Source organism: Helicoverpa armigera, chromosome 12, assembly GCF_030705265.1.
Source record: "Helicoverpa armigera isolate CAAS_96S chromosome 12, ASM3070526v1, whole genome shotgun sequence".
In the NCBI taxonomy this organism is placed as follows: domain Eukaryota; kingdom Metazoa; phylum Arthropoda; class Insecta; order Lepidoptera; family Noctuidae; genus Helicoverpa; species Helicoverpa armigera.
In genome coordinates this window covers 10,955,771-10,977,927 of record NC_087131.1, presented here as the reverse complement: position 1 = coordinate 10,977,927, position 22,157 = coordinate 10,955,771, and the positions used below count along the sequence as shown (strand labels likewise).

General features: G+C 35.4%; 1 protein-coding gene across 4 annotated transcripts in view; it reads left to right on the top strand.

Annotated features, from left to right (window-relative positions):
• Positions 1–21,021, top strand: part of LOC110374333 (uncharacterized) — a 57,933-nt gene extending 36,912 nt beyond the window's left edge. For 3 of the 4 annotated variants that reach the window (XM_064037239.1, XM_064037241.1, XM_064037240.1), the window contains exons 2-9: positions 2,591–2,725; positions 6,270–6,416; positions 14,968–15,108; positions 15,568–15,682; positions 16,358–16,454; positions 16,888–16,972; positions 18,676–18,717; positions 20,828–21,021. In XM_064037239.1, the coding sequence (XP_063893309.1) occupies positions 2,626–2,725; positions 6,270–6,416; positions 14,968–15,108; positions 15,568–15,682; positions 16,358–16,454; positions 16,888–16,972; positions 18,676–18,717; positions 20,828–20,955 (855 nt within the window). In that variant the 5' untranslated portion in view covers positions 2,591–2,625 and the 3' untranslated portion in view covers positions 20,956–21,021. The remainder of the gene's footprint in view (positions 1–2,590; positions 2,726–6,269; positions 6,417–14,967; positions 15,109–15,567; positions 15,683–16,357; positions 16,455–16,887; positions 16,973–18,675; positions 18,718–20,827) is intronic. The other variant, XM_064037242.1, reaches the window with a different exon arrangement.
• Positions 21,022–22,157: the final 1,136 nt, after the last annotated feature.

Here is a 22,157-nt window from a genome sequence, read left to right as displayed (position 1 = left end):
TTTTATATCAAGGCACAGAAATTCGTTTGTGGTGAAACAATTAGTAAGCCGAATAAACCAATGTGCACGGCGTACAATATATTACACATCAAAGATCATAAATGACGTCTTAAAACAAAAGAAAAACGTAACAGCCATGGAAGGTTTATAGAAGCATTGAATTATCCCCGAGTCGTGACGTTACAATTTCAAGATCCGATCCTCACAATACAAATATACAGTTGTTACTGCGTCTCGGAAAGAAAGTATTCGTTCTTCGAATAACTTTTAATACCAGTCAACAGTATCTACAAGCAAATACGTAGGATTTAACAAACTGTTGCGTACACAAGGAGGATCGAAGTTCTATTTAAGTAACGCAGATTCTCCTTAAATGTTTTACTTGATTCCGTAAAGTTTCTTCGGTCTTTAACTTTTTAAACAGACGGCTCTGAATTATCTAGCGAATTAAGCATTCTTCCCTCTTTCATAACTTTCGGTCTTTCAGGTACCTCCGGGTTTATTTGAAACTTATAAAAATACTCGTATGAAATAGAAAAGTCACTAAAGCAATCTTTAAACTTGCAAAAACAAACTTCAATCAGGACTACGTATTTTAAGAACGTAACAAAACGTGAAACCAAAAATAAAATGAATAACATTCGTGGAAATAAAAATAAAAATCCACCTACATTTAGGTTTCAAAAAGTGAACCTAAGTTCAATCAAAATAATATATTAAAGTGTTTGTAAGCAGAAAATTCTTCAAAGCTCAAATAGAGCGTTTACTGTAAGAAAACAGTGCTAACAGCTCCAATGATAGATTGCACCAATCATTTGCGTCATTTCTCAGCAATCTATTTCCTTCAGAGTTCTTCGAGATGACAGGCGGAGTAATTCACTTTATTCCTTACTTCCCCGCGATATAGATGTTGGCAATAGCAATTTGATTGCTTTTCTCGAGATGGGACGTCATTTTCATTCTTTTTTTGGAATATTTAAATAGAAAATTGAAAGTTTGACTAGCAGTCTTACCAAAGGGTATCGTTTTGCCTATGTAGCTGGGTTGAGGAGGTCAGATAGGCAATTGCGCCATGTAAATCACTGGTACTCAACTGCATCCAGTTCGACTGGAAGCTAACCCTGACAAATATTATTACATTAGGTAGCAGGGTAGGTAGGTCCGTACCTACTGACACAATATTCATATTTTCATCAAGAGGCAGATCGACAAAAATCTATCAAAAGTCTATGCACAGATTGTATTGATACACAGGTATAACACATACTACTGATGATTAAAATCGTGCCTAAATCCAAGATTGCTATCAAATAATAAGGTAGACCAAACTCATGGTCACACTAACCCCTAAAAATAGGTACAAACTTTTATGTAAGTCTCACAAAATAACCGTCTTGTTTCATAAGAAAAGGGATGCTGTTTCTCCCTTAGTTTTTGCGATAACACTATTATGTAAGGCCGTAAGACCCTTCGGACCTCCGTCTATTTTGGCGTGTTTAGCAACATTAGGCTTCGGGAGAAAACAAGTGTTGCGGATATTTTGGACAAAATATGTTGTCTTGAGATTGAAGGAATAAAGGGCCTTTTCAGTTGTGCTGTTTTTGTTGAAGGTTCAAACTTTGCTTATATTGTGTTGGAGGTTTTTGATCTATGGTACCTTTTTTTAACGACGTTGTAGCCATTTTTTGAGATAACAACGTCCTTTTTGTTGACAAGGTTTTTTTTCATCGAATTTTACTGCCGTTTTAAGATCTCGACAAATTATTTAAAGAATCTACAACTTTTAATTTCCTGTAGTCTGCACTATAAAAACTCTCTAGAAAAAATACAAAACTCTCAGTATAGTTGCAGGTTATTGTACTCTCTGCAGATGTTGAAAATCCGTTTATTTGGTCTAGACTTTTATTCTTGTTTCTGAATCCTTTAGATGAAACCGCGTTCATTATTGAGAAAGCTTGCAGCAGATGGTACATGCTTTAATAATAGTATTGAACGGTAGCTCTAGACTAGAGTTTATAGCCTTTTCTGTAAAGGGTATTTCAGTTTATTTGAATTGAGATTTGCAAAAACAAAAGAATAAAATAATGATGGATTTTTGAAGGTCTATTCAAAATAAGAGGTATAGAATAAGGACCAATCGAATTATGAACATCTTATCATTGCAATAGTCTAACCAAAACTTATCGTTGATGGAGGTGCACCATTTACTTCTATGAAAACTAGACTATAAGTAGGCGTACTCTTCCTGACCATTGGCCAAATAAGCGATTTACCATCTGAAAATGTGTTATATGTAACACGTCTTACGTTTTAAGTGACACTTTTTACTTTTCCAAAGCCATTTTTTTTTTGCGACGTCAAAAATCATCAAATGAGCCCTCCCGCTGTGGGTTAGCAGCGGTGAGGGAGTGTCAGACTCTTACTGACTAAAAACCGTCGTGTTCCGTCATAGGCCTTTTATGTACCAGGGCCGCGGTATCTCTTTCGAACAACCCGCAGTTTCCAAAGCCTCAGGTCTCTATAGTCTCTTACCTACCTATGTACAACTATGTATGTATAGGTATTAATAAGTTTATTCTATTGTTCACAGGCATATTGGCATGTGACGCGGGCGCAGTGAGCGGCATGCGTGGCGAGCGCTCGACGCGGGCGGCGGCCTCGCTCGCCGCGCTCGCGACGCTACTGCTCAGCTTAACGCAGCGTGGCTCCGCTGAAATTACATCTGGTAAGTCTTTATCTGCCTAGCCTTTTAGCTGGTGTAGCCTATCTAACCTTGCCAACCCGATATCCCTTGATAAGACTAGTTTCTAGCCACCAAATCAAATCAAGAATCGTTTTATTCAAACTTGGCAAACTTGCAATACAGCACTTTTTGAACATCGGTAATTTACAAAAGACAGCCCCCAAAACCTTTCACTTCCTATGTGTTTTTGCTAGGAAGAAGATGTGGCGCATCAACTCCGGTAGGTCCAACTGTCTGTAGGTTAGAAGAATGAACCCGTAATGACCGCCAAATATGTAGGAACAAATCACAATCCAAATCTACAAATATTTTATGTATATCCCAAAATACGGAGGAACTTTTTCTCACATAGGTCACCCCTCCTCGAACCGTAGAAACTGAGCAGAAAAGCCACTGCTGTGAAACTGCTGTAATTGTATTCGTAGCTTTATTCAATCGAGATAAAGCTTTATTTATTTAAATACGAGAAAGTTCTCATGTACTGGTGTTCATCTTTTATTCAATCATTCTTATTTCGCGAGTAAAATGTTAATGTTAAAGTATGGCTTTTACTAGATACCGTATCGTGACTGACAAGTGATTGTGTACATAGCTTAACACTCTTTGAAAGGTATTATGCCGTATTACACTTTGTTCACGCGTGAAGCTTAGTTGTAAGCCCCTTTACGATGCCGACACCATTTTTATATCTACAGGTCTCTATATATTTTGTACAGGTAGGTGGAAGTAATATGAGATTCCGCACCAGTTAATATAAAAGGGGGTGCATGAATGTTCATGGAAACTGGGATAAGATCATAAGACGTCTCATATCAAAAATTCTTATGAGGTTTATTAGACGAAGGATTATTGAATTTCCTTTTCGCGGTTCTGAAAAAAAATAATAATAACCTAGACTAGAAGTTAATACCCAAAAGAAAATAAAGTAAGTATATTTTTTCACATTGAAAAGTTTTATAGCCGCTTAGTCCTACGTACCACCAGCTATACGAATTAACAATACCCATAAAAGAGGAGAGGCCTAAACATTTATAACTAAACAAGGAAAATAAAGCAATTCCAAGTGAACATGATACCTACAAAGTACACTGTTCATTTGATCCTCGTCTAATCATGACACCAGTAACTCGACCGTAAACCGAAGTGCTTCGATCACACGGAACGACTTGTCACGTCACTAGCCGTTACTAAGTAAGTGCTAACAGTAGTTTGTCATTGAATGAGTTCTTTTTATGGAACACTGGACTGTGTTAGTACTTACCACCTCTAAGCTTTGCGATACGAACATAGTATAGTAAGGCCTAAAATAGTATATTATAGTTTACTAGTTCCACAGTGAGCTGTGACTGTTGCAATAGCACTACTAAAGATATACTTACAAAAACTCGAAAATTAAACTTAACAGTTTTTAATATTAGGTTTCACAAGGGTACATAACTAATTTAAGTGTAGTATTACAAAGCAAAGGTTTTCGATAAAACAGATTGACTTGTGACGTCACTCGTTACTAAGTAAGTGCTAACAGTATTATGTGATTGAATGAGTTCTTTTTATGGAAGACCATACTTTGTTAACAGCAAGTCACAATGATACTTAAAGTTGGTGAGGATTTTGTTGCGCCACTTTTTCTTCCCAGCAAAAAACCTTGGGAAGTGGTGAAGGGTGAGCGTTTTGGGGGCTGTGTTATGTAAATTCCTGACGTTCAAAAAGTGCTGTCTTGCAGCCAAGTTTGAATAAATGAATTTTAATTATGATTTTTGATTTTGATTTTCAAAGGTTTGTGTGGTACTGACATTGGCTGAAAAACTACGAAAAAACGTATCATTAACTTTCTAGCAATACTTATACTATTTTAATTATTAAATAACATAGCCTTAATATAATTCCTAGGCATAATTATGAACGTAGACTAAGATTTTTAAACTAAACAAAAAATTAATAATCTACCTGTTGACGGATAAGGCCTTAATAAACCCTGAACGCCGATTTATTGGTGCTCTTCACAGGATTTCTACCCTTTAGGAAAGAATATTATTTTACCCGTCGTTTCTTATTTTTGAGGGATCACGTAAAGGCTGAATTTCACGAAGTCCAATATCAATTTTTCGGAATTTATTACCTACACAAAAAAAATCTATTAAATTGCTATCCCTTGTCATTTTATTCCGAAAAGAGGAAAATAAATTGGAACCAACTTTTCATTTAGCCGATACCTACCAGTGTGCGATCAATTTAGAAATATTTCAAAAACAACAACCAACTTTAATAAACCACGTGTTGGAGCTGAATTTTAAACGAATTCAGAGGAAAGTTAATTAGTTTCTGTGTAAATAACATTTATATTGTACCTACATTTTGGAGCCCTTCTTGTCAAAGCTGTAGTAAAACTTAATTATACGCTTTCATAATTAAACCTTCACAAATTGTGTTAGCTAGATACTATACTTTATGGACAGAAATACAAGTTTATAAAAAATACATATTTACTCTTAGTAACACTGTGAATTTTTGCATGTATTCAGTAGAGAACTATTTCGTAGGTCTTGACAATCATATTTATTTACACAATATGTCTTCAAGATTCGTTAATTATGTCGAGAAAAACGTTAGTTATAATTATGATTTTATTAGAAAACTTCATTAAGTGTTCTTAACACAAATTAACGTAAAATTAGAAAACTTCGAGATTGTCAACTTTTGTAACAAGTCTTTGACTCAGGATTTTGGCTACCAAATTAATTTACCACGAATAATCACTGAAAACAATGTTATTTTCCATTTTAACCCCACTATGCAAACCCTAGCAAAAAAAGCTCCTAACAACTTAACTAATTAATTACAAAATAAAAATTCTCCAATGAATAAAACGCATAATGAGGTGGTCTAATGACAATTGACGCGATCACCGCCTAGCATGGTTCTACGTAATCAATATGGCGGTGCAATGAACCGCACTGCAGTCACTGAACGCACCGCTATTACCCTCAATAATAGGCTGACGGCTTATTTCCTAGTAGGCCGTCAGACTGGTCGCAGCTGGGTAGGTTTAATCATGATGATGACACGTCATTATGGGATAGGTAAACTGACTTTTTTTGGTGATCTCTATCATGAGTACTCGTATTTGAGAATTCCATTTTATAGCTACTGGTTCAAAACGCTTATATGCAATGCTATAGGAATCAAAACTTTTCCATCCATCCGTCATAGCTTGGTCCATTGACGTAGGCTCAACAGGCTTGTCTGACTGAGCTCCATCGTTAGCGATCCTATTTCATAACAGACTCTAGGGATAATTTACTTATGTCATCGTAATATCAGGTACAAAATACCTACCTATTGATCAGTCTCCGTGGAACATCAGTAATAAGGACCTTCTTTTGTTATTTTTATTATCTAGGCCGATAACTTTTGTTGGCCATTTGATTTAGGAACATTCAAATCTTTTGTTCTCTTTGGAAATTGCTTTCGTCATCATTAATAGCTTGGACAAAATAGGTACTAAGTCTTGTCTATTCTCCCACAGATCCACTAAGACGAGGCCTGTATGGTGACCTGTGTTCCACCGTGGAAGACTGTCACTTCCCAGAGGCGGTGTGTGACGACGTGCAGAAGACATGCCAGTGCCACCCTGACGTGCCAATCAGCAATTACAAGGACAAATGTGGGAAACGTAAGTGTTATAGGCATTTTGAGTCTTATGACAAAGAAAATATGGTTTAAACTTCTTTGAAGATATTTTGAAGTATCTGAAGACTTGACCTTACCTGCTGCTGTGAGACGTACCTACACCTACTGTTACTACCTAATAATAATGTTATTCAATTCACAATCGTCTTAATAATATAAGGCATTTTTGGCATATTTGCAAGCGTGTTTCCAAATTAGGTGGGAACGGTTGCAGTTTTTATATGTTCGATTTTTATGTCTTCTGAATACATGTTCGTTACCAAAATAAAACATTGAAATGTATGTAGATTTACGGAATTGCAACACTTTTGGCGTTTACTTTAATTTCCATTTCGTGATTTTATTTAGTACGCCGCCACTCAAATTGGATATCTGGGTCAGTTTTATTGCAATTTATAAACGTTGCCTTTTATTTGATGTAATTGGTTAATGTGGCTATAAAAATGCAATCATAAAGCCAAACGACTCTTTGGTGTAAATTATTTTGCTTGCGGTATTTCCGACCCAATAGGACCTTCTAACCTTCAGGACTTGCTACTTGCTCGTCTGATGTTCCATCTGCTCTTAATGTTCTACTAACCGACTCTTGGGTTGAGAAACCGAAGACTGGAAGGAATGTTATATTTTTTGTATATGAATTTCTAAATAGCTGAGTTATGCATGGCGATAGATGTAAAGGCAAATCATCAAAGTACTCCCTAAATGATATCTTATTTTAAATGAAATTTCACGGTCATTTTAGAAATGTTCACCCGCAATATTTTACTGTTTACTAGAGTAGACCATAAGTAACATTTTGTGTGCATCACAGCGTTGAAATCTTGCCTTTCACGAAGTCGTGTAAACATGAACATTTTTGAGTCCATATTCATCCCTCGGAGATTTGATACAATTGTTTTTGCTCGTCCCTCAGTAATGGAAAACATTGTGAGGAATACAATGTCGCTACATTTTCTTTTTGAATAAATTATTCATAACTTCGTGGTTTTTGTGAAGCTCCATTTTGTGTTTTATTACCGACAGACTGAAGGACAGAAATTGTTCTTGTAAAATGTAAACTCAGCGCTTTCTTGTAGAAGAAAAATCTTTTAGAAATATTAAATTAAAACTCTTTCAAGATAGATCGCATGATACTGTTCTTAAAGAAATTTTTAGATTTTCCAGTATTAAAAAAAAATATGAATGTAATTATTTTTTTAAAACTACGTAGATATAACTTAGTAAGGACTTTTCAAGCTTACTTAGTCATGAGCTCAAAACAAGGTCGACTCATACTTAACTAGAAGCACTAATTATGAAAATAATGTGGAGAAAGTTATGATTTGAAAAACACGAAGTTATTCATACTTCCACTAACTTTGTTTGATATAAAAACTTTTGCTTGTGCATCAAAACTTGTTCTTCGAAAGTCGTTATGAGTAGTGAGTTGGTGAGTCAGGTCTTTTGTTGGGTGACTAATATTTTCAAAATACGGCTTAATTATTATTTTGCTGAAAGTAGGTCGGGGTTTTGTGTCTCAAACTTTCGAATTTAGCAACGCTGCACTTTGAATATGGTAGTGAAAGTCCAGTGCCATAATCTTTTAATGTTGAAATCTGTCCAAATTCTTCAATTCGGTTAAGTTGAACTGCTGGCGTCTGTACTTACCTCATCATCCTCCGAGCCATCTTCCCTACTATGTTGGGGTCGGTTTCCAGTCTAACCGGATTCAGCTGAGTACCAGTGCTTAACAAGAAGCGACTACCTATCTGACCTCCTCAACCTAGTTACCCGGGCAACCCAATACCCCTTGGTTAGTCTGTAGGTACTTACCTATTGCTTAAAAAAATTAAGGCTAATAACACCTTCCACAAATTATTTGAATAGTTCGAAGGAAAAATGTTTCCCTTTTACGCGACTTTACACAAATCTCCTTTCTAAACTCCGTACTGAGATATGAAATTATGTTCAGTTCTTTCTTTGTTCACGTTTAAAATGTCAAACATATTACCACAAGAATGGCATTAGTTCATATAAATGTTAATATAAATAGTTCGTGCTTAGGTGACTATGTAGCTATAATTTTCTTATAAAATCACGTTTTCTTTGAACTACGAGAACGTTAAATATAAATTATAACCCTAAGGTACTTTAAAGGTATGGGTCATTCATGAATGTGCTTCAAGTAGTTTTTTATTTTTTTTATTTTGATTAGTGAGTCATCATTAATTTGCATACTTCGTGGTTATAAACTCCTTTGTTATTTTTTCTTACAAATACCGACTGAAACATATTTAATAGGATTCTCCTTGTTGGGTGAATGGTTCATTTTTACTACAGTAGCCGTTTTCAGAAGTCATTATGTATTTGATCTCATTAACTTGAAACTCTCCTCTACTGATTAAGACTGGTAATCAGACTTTCCGACTCCTTTCCTTACTAACCAAGGGTACTGCTAAATATGTTCGAATGCTGACAGCCGGGGCACAAAGTGTCTTGTACTTTAAGGGTGCATCTACACGGTGCTAGTAGCTAGCGCATGTTGAGGCACATGTGCAGGTTTAAAAACGTGCGGGTCCAGCGACTCACTCATATAGGTACCAAAGCAAAATACCCAACCGCGTGCTCTTGTCACTTGTCATTTGCGCATGTTAACTTTCTCCAGCTATAAAATGCACCGTGTAGACGTACCCTAATGGTCGATCGACCCGTGATACCCAGCTTTAAGCATATTTTTCCTTATTTTCGAAATTAAATAACAAGCAATAAGTATTTTTCCATAAAAACTTCCACAATCAATGTTGCCATAATGCATATCGCGTGTCCACCTCCCAATATAATGCAGTAATTCAGTCCTTGGTTGTAAGTAGGATACTAAAGTCCTTCGCATGTTTGGTGTTAAATGTCGTATGTTTGTGTTTCCTTGGCATAATTAGTGTAGGTACCTACTTAAGTAGATTTATTTTGAGAAGAAATCTGAGTCAAATGCTTTCGTATAGACTTTAAGTCGATGAAAGTATCAAATGCAGATTAGAATTATTTTGTTTTCCTCTCAAGGTAATCATTAAAATTGTCTGTAAGCTTTTGGCAGAATGTGATTTTGTACGTGGTAGACAAAGACAATTGTTTTGGCTTATTTTTACCATTGGGCAGAAAATAATTTTGTCTAACCAGTCTTACTATTTTCCTGATTGTAAAGTACTGGTAACCAGGTACATCCGGTTAGACTGGAAGCCGACCCCAACATAGTTGGGAAAAGGCTCGAAGGATGAGTCTTACTATTTTACTTTAGGATAAAATGGCCCAACCGTTTCTTTAGCTTAAAAAAACAGTCGATTGAACTACCTACGTGAAATAATTCATAGTTCTCTCTGGATACGAACAAAACTGCTATTAACAGATCAAATATCAATTATTCTCAAAGAGACCCGTATCAATTAAACCTTCAATTTATATTCCAAGATATAAACCCAGCGAAGCATTAACAGCTATCGATCGACATTGAGCCTCCGTTCACAGTCAAGTGTGGCGGGTCACGCTCTTGCCGGTGGAACGTTACCATGGCAACGGGCTATAGGCTTGGTTTATGAAGGAAGATGGCGGATATAATTATTATACTTACTTGTGTTTTATAGGATGATGCGGTGTTGTTTTCGTGTTTTGGCATTGTGCTAAAAAGATATTAGGTATGAATCTGAAGGGTTTTTTGTTTGCTTGAATGTAACTTCTATTGTCTAGGGAGCAACTGGTGTTAGATAAATCCATTTATTGAGGCTTTTATGTGTTTTATCCGTATGTGCGGAGTAGTTTCACGGGATGCCGCTGTTACCGCTTGAAGAAGCCACAGCTGTAACTTTCTATATCTATCTATCGATTATCTTGAAACGGGTTAACTTTTGCCCAGTATATCCCATGGTCAAATTTGTCCGTATTGACCTATACTATTACCTCATGAAAGGATGCGGTCTACTTACCAGTAACCCTGTATATAAAAATTAAACCCAGGAGGTTTTAGTTTTAGTCACCATCCGACTACGGGACGCGGGTAAAACCGCGATTGAAAGCTAGTTAATAAAATAATAAAAAATGTTTTATTGACATAAAAAATAAAGTTTCTTAGTTATAAAGCTCGTATTCATTACTATAGTTTGAAGTTTTCAATCAAACTTCAACTACTAAATGCTCCTTACTTTGCTCACAGCGTATGGCAAAAGCTGATTGTAACAATTTAGAATGCATGCCTCATACTAAATTCTATTCCCATTTAGATCCCCAATCACGATTCCGCTGATGAAAATTGAAGTCAAAATCAAAACGAATTTCCTCGAAACGGTTTACTATTTAAAATGCACTTCAGGTTGTGTGTTTCATATGGTTGCTTCATTTTTATTTATTTAAAACAATTAATAATTGCGAAAACTTTATTTCGCTCACATATTTTGTTTTACACTTCTATAATCAAAAGTGCCTGGTTTTCCATGCCATCCTTTAATTATTTAATAACAATTTCACCTTATTGAAAGAATAACCAAACAAATACGCTCCTCTATTTTGAATGCTTGCTGGTTCGCGGCCATGGCCCATGGATGTCGAAAATGCATTGATGATTTTAGAAAATATATCGATATCATCATTTACATAATTTCCAAAATTATAAGAAAAACTTTCCTCAACTAGACACCACTTGAACTATCGAATCCACAGTCTTCCATAGGTACCAATTCTATACCACCACAACCAACATTACTATCTCGATTACCTTTCCGATTATTCAATAAAGGCACGGACGGACACTTCTTCCTGAATATAGATAAGCAGTAGCGAACATTCGAGAAGTCCGTTACAAATGACTTGGAAATCTCTGGACCCCCAGAAGGGTCTATGAATAACGATTCCATTAGCCGATAGGGTGAATCTTTTATTCAACATGGGAGAATAGCCAGTGGTTTCTGTTTCCGTTTTATCCTTATAAATAGAATAAGAATAAGAATAAGAATCTTTATTTGCAGAGACACGGTATTAGGTACAGGTGTTTTGGTAAATTACATAACGTACATGCATATCTCACCGCTCAATCGGTATGCAAATTTCGAGTAGACACTAGTACATACTACATTGACATAAAATGAAAAATAAATATTACAGTGTCATACACATACAGAAGTGTTATTTCAGACAATTCAATAATATTAAAATAAAATTACAACAATCAAGATAAAACAATTCAAATACTTGGATATAGCGTCTGGAGGTTAGTTATTTATGAATAACAGCGTTTTCACACCAAAAGATTCTCTGCTTGATTTTTTACCCACGACACAGCATTAATTAAAACTCATCGGGCGGTTTAAGTTTAAGGTCCTTGTTTGAATAGGTAGTTATCAATTGTTTTCTTGTTCGATCACCGTATCGCTCAGAAAATCCGCTAGTGTGAAATTGCTGATAGACTTATATTTTGCCGTATTCTATGAATGGGCCGTATTATAGTAGTAAAGATTAAGTAAGAAAACCAAGTCAGAATTTCCAGCTACCTATACCTAGCTAAAATTTACCTGGCAGAAAAACGAATCAACCCAAACGGTATTCTAACTAAGGATATGACCAAAGGCTGAGCCATTCCAAAATGAAACCAGATACCAGATAGATCGTATCGCTTACACAACGGTCGTTTTATAGCAGCCCTGTTTTACAGCACAGTAACGATCACAAGACCTTTACAAGCACTCTTTTTGAATAATAATGTTTAACAATTTGATGGATTAACAAGACCAAAAATCTATTTAAATTTATCAGCATTCCAGAACTCATTTGCATGATAAAGTCACACTAAAACATTTCGCGGTTTAATAAACGCCCTAATTTCAGCCCTGAATTCTCTAAATAATTGTCGTGAAACAACGTTACAGAATTTATAATACAAAATGACCTTTTATATTCTACCATCTGGAAAAGGGACAGAATTATCTCGACACGAAACATAGTAGTTTAGGGTAAAAAAACCGGCCAAGTGCGAGTCGGACTCGTGCACGAAGGGTTCCGTAAATTACAGTTAAATCAACCTATCTCAAAAACTATAAGAGATACTTTGATCAAACCAAAAATCGTTGAAAGAGTTAATTAGCATGCATCACCTCTATTTTTTTTAGAATTTTATACCCCGTAGTTATAAAAATAGAGGGGGGGGGACATACTTTTTACGACTTTGAGAGCTGATATCTCAAAAACCGTTCACTTTAAGAAAAATGTTTTTTAGAAAACTTTATATCATTTTAAAAGACCTTTCCATTGATACCCCACACGGGTATGTACATCGAAAAAAAAAATTTCATCCCTCAGTTACATGTATGGGGGGCCCCACCCCCAATTCTTTTTTTTACTATTTAGTGTCATATTTTTGTAGCGGTTCATACAACACATATTCCCATCAAATTTCATCACTGTAGTACTTATAGTTTCCGAGTAAATCGGCTGTGACAGACGGACAGACGGACAGACGGACAGACGGACATGACGAAACTATAAGGGTTCCGTTTTTGCCATTTTGGCTACGGAACCCTAAAAAGACGTGGTGGCCGTGTGGGTAAAGAACTGACCTCTCGAGTATGAGGGTGTGGGTTCGATTCCAGGTCAGGCAAGTACCAATGCAACTTTTCTAAGTTTGTATGTACTTTCTAAGTATATCTTGGACACCAATGGCTGACAAAAATGTAAAGGAAAACATCTTGAGGAAACCTGGACTATAAAGTCCGAAATCACAAACCCGCATTGAGCAAGCGTGGTGATTTCAATCCTTCTCCGTGTGAGAGGAGGCTTGTGCCCAACAGTGGGACGATAAAAAAGTATAAACGATAAAAGTTTTCTTATTATTTTTGTGGTACGTTAAGATGATGATGGAGTGTTATTTTATTGGCGATATATCTTTATTATTATTGCTTGTTTACGAGGTAATAATATCACAGAGGGGTCGACTAATATACTGACGTAATACACGAACCTACAATATTAATTCAAGATCCTTAACTTATCATCAGTTAGGAGGTACCTACTTATCTACATATAGACCAAGATCCTATTAATAAGGATTTACACGTAACCTGTAAGGCATCTGCTTCAAATCAAACTCAAGACTTCAAGAAACCTCTGCCACAAAGAAGTAAATATTACATACGTAATTATTCTGAGGACCTATTTCATAACGTCTGAATAGGTGAAATTCTAATTATAAATTATTATTGCCATGATCGAGAACTTAAAGGGTCGTTTGACTTGAATAACCTATTTGGCCAATGTGAACAGAACCTTAACCTCTTAGAAATCAATAGAATATACGAACCCAAAGTTAACTCAAGATGAAAATTTTAATACAATATTGAATTTGAATACGAGACCTATAATGAGGGTCGTTAACGATTGCGTCGGTAGAATTAATTACAATCGTTTGCGAGTTCTTCGCGAAAACTCGAGAAAATACCTACCTAACAAGTTTCGTGTTATAAGTAGCTCTGAATTGTCGGTCATTAAGATAAAAGATGATATTCAGATAGCAATGTGGGTCTTTGAGGAGGTCTTTAGAATAAATTGTCCCTATTTATTGTATTTATGAAACCATCAATTTAAGAACTTTAGATTGTGGAACGAAAAATTCGTCTGAGAGTTTTTCCGGAATTTTCTTAGGAAAATAAAATCTTATAAATGTGTACTAGTTAATAAATTGTCATACATACATACCTTAATACTGAATTAGGGCTACAAAAACGTAGGTACGCAAGTAGAGTTTTTGAGCTGGTATTGTTCACCCATATTTTAATAGGTCTCTAGTCGAAACGACTGCTCCTGTGTGTATAAAAGTAACTTAAGTACAAAGAAAACTAAGCACCAAGTAAGCTGATTTTCGGTTAACTGCTTGTGTTTGAGCTTTAAGTTCAGGTGTTGGCAAAATTCCAAGCTTCTTACGTAAGTTAATATAGGTTAGGACTTTGGATCCAAGGGCCTACTATGACGCTCTATCCTATAGATACACTGGGTAGAGACTCTAGCTAGTGCTTTATAAACCTTTATAAAGTCTTTACTCTATTTTTCAGTTAGATCATAACGACCATAATTACCCATCTACATTTATGGATACCTTTGCTATTCCCTACCGGGTCCATATTGTTACTAATATATTGTTTAAACTTTATAAAAATACCACCTGTATTACATATGGAACGCAAATAAAGATTTGAATTTAAGTTTTTTGAATAATAGCTCTAAAGTATGGACTGTTTATTTTAATAAATTCTTTGAGCACTTCGATTGAACGGCTATTTAAGCAGATGGCTTGGACATTTATACTCAAGTACATCAGAATACGAAGACGACGCTGAATGCAGGTCGCTTCCAACAGGTATCTGTGGAGATCTAAGGGGGAGGCCTTTGTTCAGCAGTGGACGTCCTATGGCTGAGATGATGATGATGATGATAACATCAGAATAATGTAAAACCTTCCATATCCAGGTGTGGCACGTAGTTCGCAGACTTCATATTTGACGATATATGTTTATTTATATTTCCAGCTGCCAGCATCAACGAGACATGTATGTTTAACGAGCAATGTGAGGACGTGTACTTCAAGACAGAATGCAGGAACGAACGATGCGCGTGCAAGTTCGAAATGGTACCCGAAGTGACGGTAGATGGCGCTGTTATATGTACTTGTGAGTATTGTCACGTTTGTGTATATTTTATTACATATATGAGGAAATGGTGAATTTTGATTTGGTTTTGGAATGGTCAAATGGCAACAAGAGCTGAGGCACTTCGCACGGCTAAACATCAAGCTATACAAAACCCGTTTGTCTTGCACTCGCTTTATATGATCTATCTACAAATTGCTTATACTCGTTTTGTATAGATTGAAATGTAGCCGTGTGTAAGTTAACTACTAGACCTGTACCTATTTATTTTATTGCTTATTATGATGTAAAGGGTCTATCAGTAATAAGCCATTCATATCACCATTTCCCCTTAATTTTAGTTCTAATTACTTTTTGACACCGGACAAAAACGAATCAAATCACATTTACCTACAGATTAGGAATTTTCGCTTAACATAACTTTAGCAATATATTTAAGTAGGTACTAAAGTAATTAATCTCTTGTTCTGATATTTCCAGCGGTGAAGCCGGTGGAAGAGTCGACAAGGACTTTGGATCCGGCTATGATCGGAGTCCTGGTCGGCATGGCACTCATGTTTGTCATCATTTGCGTCGTGCTGCGGCTGTTTAGCAGGTTAATATTTATTCCTCACTTAATATCTCTACTCTATCTATCTCTATAGATTAATTGCCTCGTTGGTCTAACTCTTGCCAGCGCGGCTACTGAGCACGAGGTCTCGGGTTCGATTCCGGGTCAGGGTGAAATCGCTTTATGGGTTTAAGAAACTTTCACAAAGCAGCCCATAGTCTGAAAGTTGGTGATTGATTCACCTGTGGATTGGATAGCACGTAAATGTCGGTCCTGCGCCTGATCTCTCTCCGGTCGTGTTGGATTGCCGTCCCATCGGGCTATGAGAGTGAAGGAATAGTGAGTGCACCTGTGTCTGCACAAATGCTTGTCCACTATAATATGTCCTGCGTAGCTGGCTGATCTCCTTATATGAGAACAGCCGCCATGGCCGAAATTGGCCTTTGACGCCATTATTTATTCCTTACTTTATAGATTATATTAATTTCTGAAAAAGAAATGCCAATCAGTCTCGAGTTAAGCAACTCACATTTGTAGTCCTTCATCACTCTATATGCGAATTTAATTTATATGTGTATTTTATATAAGCGTATTTAATTTGAACTTTTACTGTGGCTCTAACCTGATCCTAGCGGCAACCGAAACATGAATATTTCCAGATAAATAGAATACTTAAATACATTTATAATTAATGCTAAACATAACTTGTAATGTTTCCAGAGCGAGATGGAGGGAAAACCGCACGATCTTCAACACGCCCAACCCTCGGCTGATGAACGTGTCCTTGCTGAGAGACTCCAAGCTTTTGCATTCGCAGGTAACTTGAAAATCCATAATTATTTATACTTTACTAGTATTTAGTTGTTGCCTTCAAAGTCAAAGGGTAGCTGATAATTAAAACCTGTATTTTTGCTGGAGTTCTATACTCTGCAAATCTGCAGTAGTGTTTCTCGATAATACTATTCTGTACAAGCAATTTGAAAACAGGATTAATTTATTCCCAAAAGGCACCTCGTAAAAATCCAATTATTATACTTACTATACTGTCCCTGAAAATTTACATTACATTATTTTTTTTTCGTCATACTGCTGGGCACAGGACTTCTGTCACACTGAACAAGATTGAGCGTTAATCACCGCGCTTGTTCAATGGGGATTGGTGATTTCAGACATTATAATAGTCCATGTTTCCTCGACATTTTTTCCTTCATGACATGAATATATTATAACATTTTTTTTTTATTTTTCAGGACCGTCGTGGCTCCCGCGTCAGTGTTCGTCCTCCTTCGAGACAGGCGAGCCAGCAGGAACTTAGACCTCACTCGCCAAGTCCAGGTATTCATATAGATTAAACAAGGTCTACTTTTGTTAGACATGTAGGCGTATTACGTGTATTGTGCGAAGGAAATGCTTTTTACTCTGCTATTCTTTAACGTTAATGATGGGAGTCTATCTTTCTAATTTGGTAAAAAATTGCAACCGTCATCATCAGCCTTTTTTTATTTCCATCAAAAATAAAACATGTACTAGATACCCAAGTATTGTTTGCCTTCATTATTGGTGAAATATTTTGGAAGAATAAAAAGTATTTCCTTCGAAAATGTGTTTTGTTTGGATTTCTTTTTGAAATGTAATTAGTACAGTAAGTTGCAGAAGTAATAGTCATGTGTACTGAGGCTTCAATCTTAAAATTATAAATGAAAGGGACTTCGTAATGAGAACATTCCTATTGATGTCAATTATTACAAGTAAACCTACTAATTGATTTCAGGTCGTGTGAACTTTCGTTTCACGTGAAATATTCTTTGTTCCTACTGAATCCTTAACAACCAATGAACACAAAATAGTGTCCAAAGTACCTATTGTCCTGTGATTTTCAGCCTTACTACAAGAACTTAAACATCTGTTGAACACTTGTCCACAAAAAAGTGTGGCTGCAAAACAGACCTTATTTCAACGTCATAATCAGATTTTTGAGACAAGTGTTCAACAGACGTTTAACAGTTTTTGTGGTACGACGGTTTTTGTCTAAGTTTCCATTACGATTTCTCAAACAGTCTGTATTATAAGGTATTGTGCACTTGCAATGCAGCCTCGCCTTTATTTTTGCAGCAGACTGTATCTTGTGTACTGCACCAATGATGTGATAGATTTTGTTTATAAGTGTTTTTAACTATCTAAATGTGGTGTCTCCTAAAGTCCTTTTGTTACACAATTTTAGGGGAACGGGCAAATTAGCACTGCATATTTTCTTATTATTTGCTAAGCAATATGTTCTATGAACAAAACAGAGTACCTGAACTCTATACAAAAGTTCTGCACAGCACTCAACAGCAGTCCAATTTTTTTCACACTTAATTCGTTGTGCTAACTTTCTGTCAAGCTTAGCTTTTTTACACATGTAAGAATAAAGATGATAGTACACATATCAGCAAGGAAAAGGATTATAACCTTAGCCGTCAGGCGTACATAACAATAAAATTAATAACACAACCAATTTCCTCGAACGCTGGTTGGTGGTATATGTTATCGCTTGGCAAGAAAAGGGGGTTTCCACACCGGAATGGCAGCGGCCGGCAGCGATGCGGCCAGCATTTTTAGTGCGAAATAATTTTAAACTTTGACTACATACTTAAAATACCCGTACAGATGTTTCCGCCCGCGCTGCGGGAACGTCAACGAGACGAGCGACCTTTTCAAGCTTTTCAAGAGATACTGGTATTTTAAGTATGTAGTTGAAGTTTAAATTATTTCACACTGTCGTTGCCGGCCGATGCCATTCCGGTATGACTCGGGCCTAAGAGATCTGTGGCAGTTCGCGTCTGTCACTATCCGCTGATCGCGTCAGTCACGTCAGTTGAAAGGGCAGCTTAACAATTTAAAATTTACATTCAATAGTTGTTGGCCAAATACGTCTCACACCCAAGAGATGTGAATGCCATTATAAGGGAAAAAATATATTAAAATTCACTTGCCAAATATTGCCCGTTCCCCTCATCACTGACAATGCTAATCATGACTATTTCATGTATCGACAGCACGCCCTCATCAAAGTCATCAGCTACACCGAAAACCCTCAGGTTACATACGATGTCATATTGCTTGTTATGCTGTATTTATTTAGTTTTATATTTATTATATTATTATCTATTACTTAGGTACTACTATGTATACCGCACGATTAGGTTTTCCTCTGAATTTCTTTGAATGTAGGTACTTAGTAAGTATTTTTTTAGAAAATTGCAAGTTTCTCCTAATTTTCTTTAGTAGGTATGTCTGTCTAACCAGGTTTTTTTCTAGACTATTTTCTTCTAGAAAAAAAATAAAGAACATGATTTTCCTATAAGTATTATATGGGTTCTTTTCATAAAAAACATATTAAAAGTTCCATCAGTAAAATAAATAGATCAAGTATTTAGAATAGATTATATATTTTGATTGATTTATGATATTACCTTCTTACAAGTCAGTTAAATCTCTTATAACTACGTACATATTCACACTCACCAATATTACCAATATTATTATTATTAAGTAGTACTAATATTGTATTTTGATAAATTAAATCTATGATATCCACGCGATCTAAATAGTGACGTCACATTTTAGTTTACCGTATATCGTTGTCATACACCGTTTGTAAATAGTTTACACACAATATTTATTTTTAAGCGACAATTAACTAATAGGTACCTACTAGTATATTATTTCCTGTCCTCGATTTCAAAGTACCTAGTTTATTAGATAGATTCGGTATACGTAGGAATAGATGTTTTATTTCACGAATGCGGGTGAACCATAAATGTGTGCGTGAATATACATGCACGTTGTCTTTGTATGACGCGGCGACTCAGCCACTGCTGAGCGCTCCAGCGCTTACGCATACAAAGACAATGTATATGCATGTTTACACACACATGTATGCTGCCGTCGTAATTAAGAAAGGCACAACTAACATTTTACAAATGTTGAGAAAATCGAGTTTAAAATATTTTTTGAATTTTGTAAAAAAAAACACGTTTAAAATGTGTTTTTCGAAATTGTGAAAATGTAAAATAAATGTGTTTTTTTGGTATGTACACAACGATAGCAATATTATATTTTATTTTAAATGGATATATTTAATAATTAGCATAATTCTTTTTAACTTAACATAAAAAATAACAAGAAAGGAGCAATATTATGTTGAAAAGGCACATATAACCAAAATGCCTTTTCAATGTTAAATTTTTAGTAAAAATTTAAAATTTTACGATGAAAAGGTAATTTTTTAAAATGAATATATAGGTACAGAAAATATTAGAATTAATTCATAACGCCGATGTCCCTTTTTTATATAACATAAATTTATTAGCGTAGGGGTAAATAGAAAGAGCATAACTGCCAGTTGTGACTTTTCTTTCTACATTAATTGCCAAAATGTTCGTTCCATTAAAATATATCGATAGTAAAAAGGTAAAATAAAAGTCACATCATACAATATGCCTTTTTATTGTAATAATATTGTAATAAAACTTAAAAGGTGATGTAGTTGTGCCATCACCTTTTAGTTTTAAGTTTTAAGTTTATGCTATCTCTGTTTATTTTGCAGCTAAAAATCCACAAAAAATCAGGCAGATAGGCCTTTTTTTCCTGATTCCGAATATATATATAACTCATTTTGACAAAAAATGTTAGTTGTGCCCTTTTTCGGTAGCACGGCAGTATGGCCCACCCGCTTTTGTGAAATACAACATTTATAACAATATGCTACCCAATTTTTTGGATTGCTGCTACGTTAATAGAATATCCAAATAATGCTTCAGCCTAGCTAATGCTTAAAACAGTTTAACTAGGCCATCTCATTCAATAACTTCTGTAGTATAAATTTTCAGTAGACTTCATTATTTTACGAAGCTGAGAAATACCTGTTAGAAACATATGAGATATTCTAGCATGAAAGTTAAAGTTACTCATTAATTTATGAATTGATGCAGATATTAAATAAATGAATTTGACATTCTTACAACATTTTAGAAAGATTTCCTATTAGAATAGACTAAATTCCAGTAAAGCTTTTCACTAACAAAATCTTGTCTTCATTAAACAAGTTCACGGCATGTGATCTTTCAAAATCATGCTCAAAGCATGCTTTGCGTTCGTATTTTGATAATTTTAAATTTGTATCTACACATTGCTCTTTGCTTTCAGGGTCTCGTCGGGGTTCTAGGGCCAGCAGTGGTCACTCGGCGACATCTCTGAGGTCGGCAACCCTAAGGTCCCCGACCACTCCTGGGCCAACATCTGTTACCGTCGAAATTCGCGCTCCAGATGTGTAAAAAAATGACGATCATTTAAATTTTTAAATGATATTTAAAAAGGAATGATGATACAAAGAATGAAGATTGTAAAGTTCAAAATGAATGATCTCGGTCATGATAACACGCATCTGAGACTCTCAGATAGATGATATAAAAGTACTGTAAAAACCAGTCCATCGTTTAAATTATTTGTGATATATTATACCGATGGTTCAACAAATATTTAGGCTTATATTCATCCATTTTATAGCAATAATGTGCACTATATCTGTCTATTCAGTCACTTGGAAAGTGCCTCAAAAGTTACATAACAATTTTGATTCACATGAATATAATTTTGGTAATAAGATACAAATATAATAACACAAAGTTAGTAAGTAATGTTAAAGTAATAGTTATTAACACATTCACAACCCAATATAAGTCACGTTTAATAGAAGTAGAGCACACTTCAACGATTCATAGATTAAAACAACTAGGTTTACTTACGTAAGCTTTTTTAGCAATAAAAAAGGAAGCTTTTTGGCAAACATTTTTGTAGTTTGATAGTTTAAAATTTAAATTGTCGATTATTAATAGTTAAGTCGTAATGGTTTCTTCTTTTCGGTATCCCATGTAAGTAACTATGCTAGATTCTACTCCCTGCCTTAGGAATAAAGTTTAGCTTACAATAAGCATCGTAGAACTAAATATTTATTTACGGGGACCATCCTCCATAAGGGAGCGATCAGAATTTTGAACGGTGGATATTTTAAATAAACGGTGGGAAGCTTCGACGCTGCTTTCTATACTATGAGACTTTTGAATTTTAGCTTTAAGAGCCATTCTAGCTTTTCTTTAACCATTTCTATGAGAGAGAGTTGTGAATCGAAGTTAAGATTTCATTACTGAGTTCTTTAGTATCATTAGTCTTGTCTATGTGTAAATCGGGGAAATTTACACAGAGTAAAAATATAATAACTATTTCATAGGTTACTTCATTGCACCTCTGGAGCTTAGACCAATTTTTTCTGCAATGCGCACAAAATGTGAGTACATTAGTGGTTCTGCGATAAAATATTGTACAACGGCGAAAAGCGTAGGAAAAATGTATAGGAAAAATATATAAATTCAAAAAAATATCACCGTCATTAAAAAAGTGTGGGTAATACTTCAATTAAGGGGAAGAATTGACGTATGGCCGATACTGAATCATTCACTGTGGAAAGATAAATTACTGT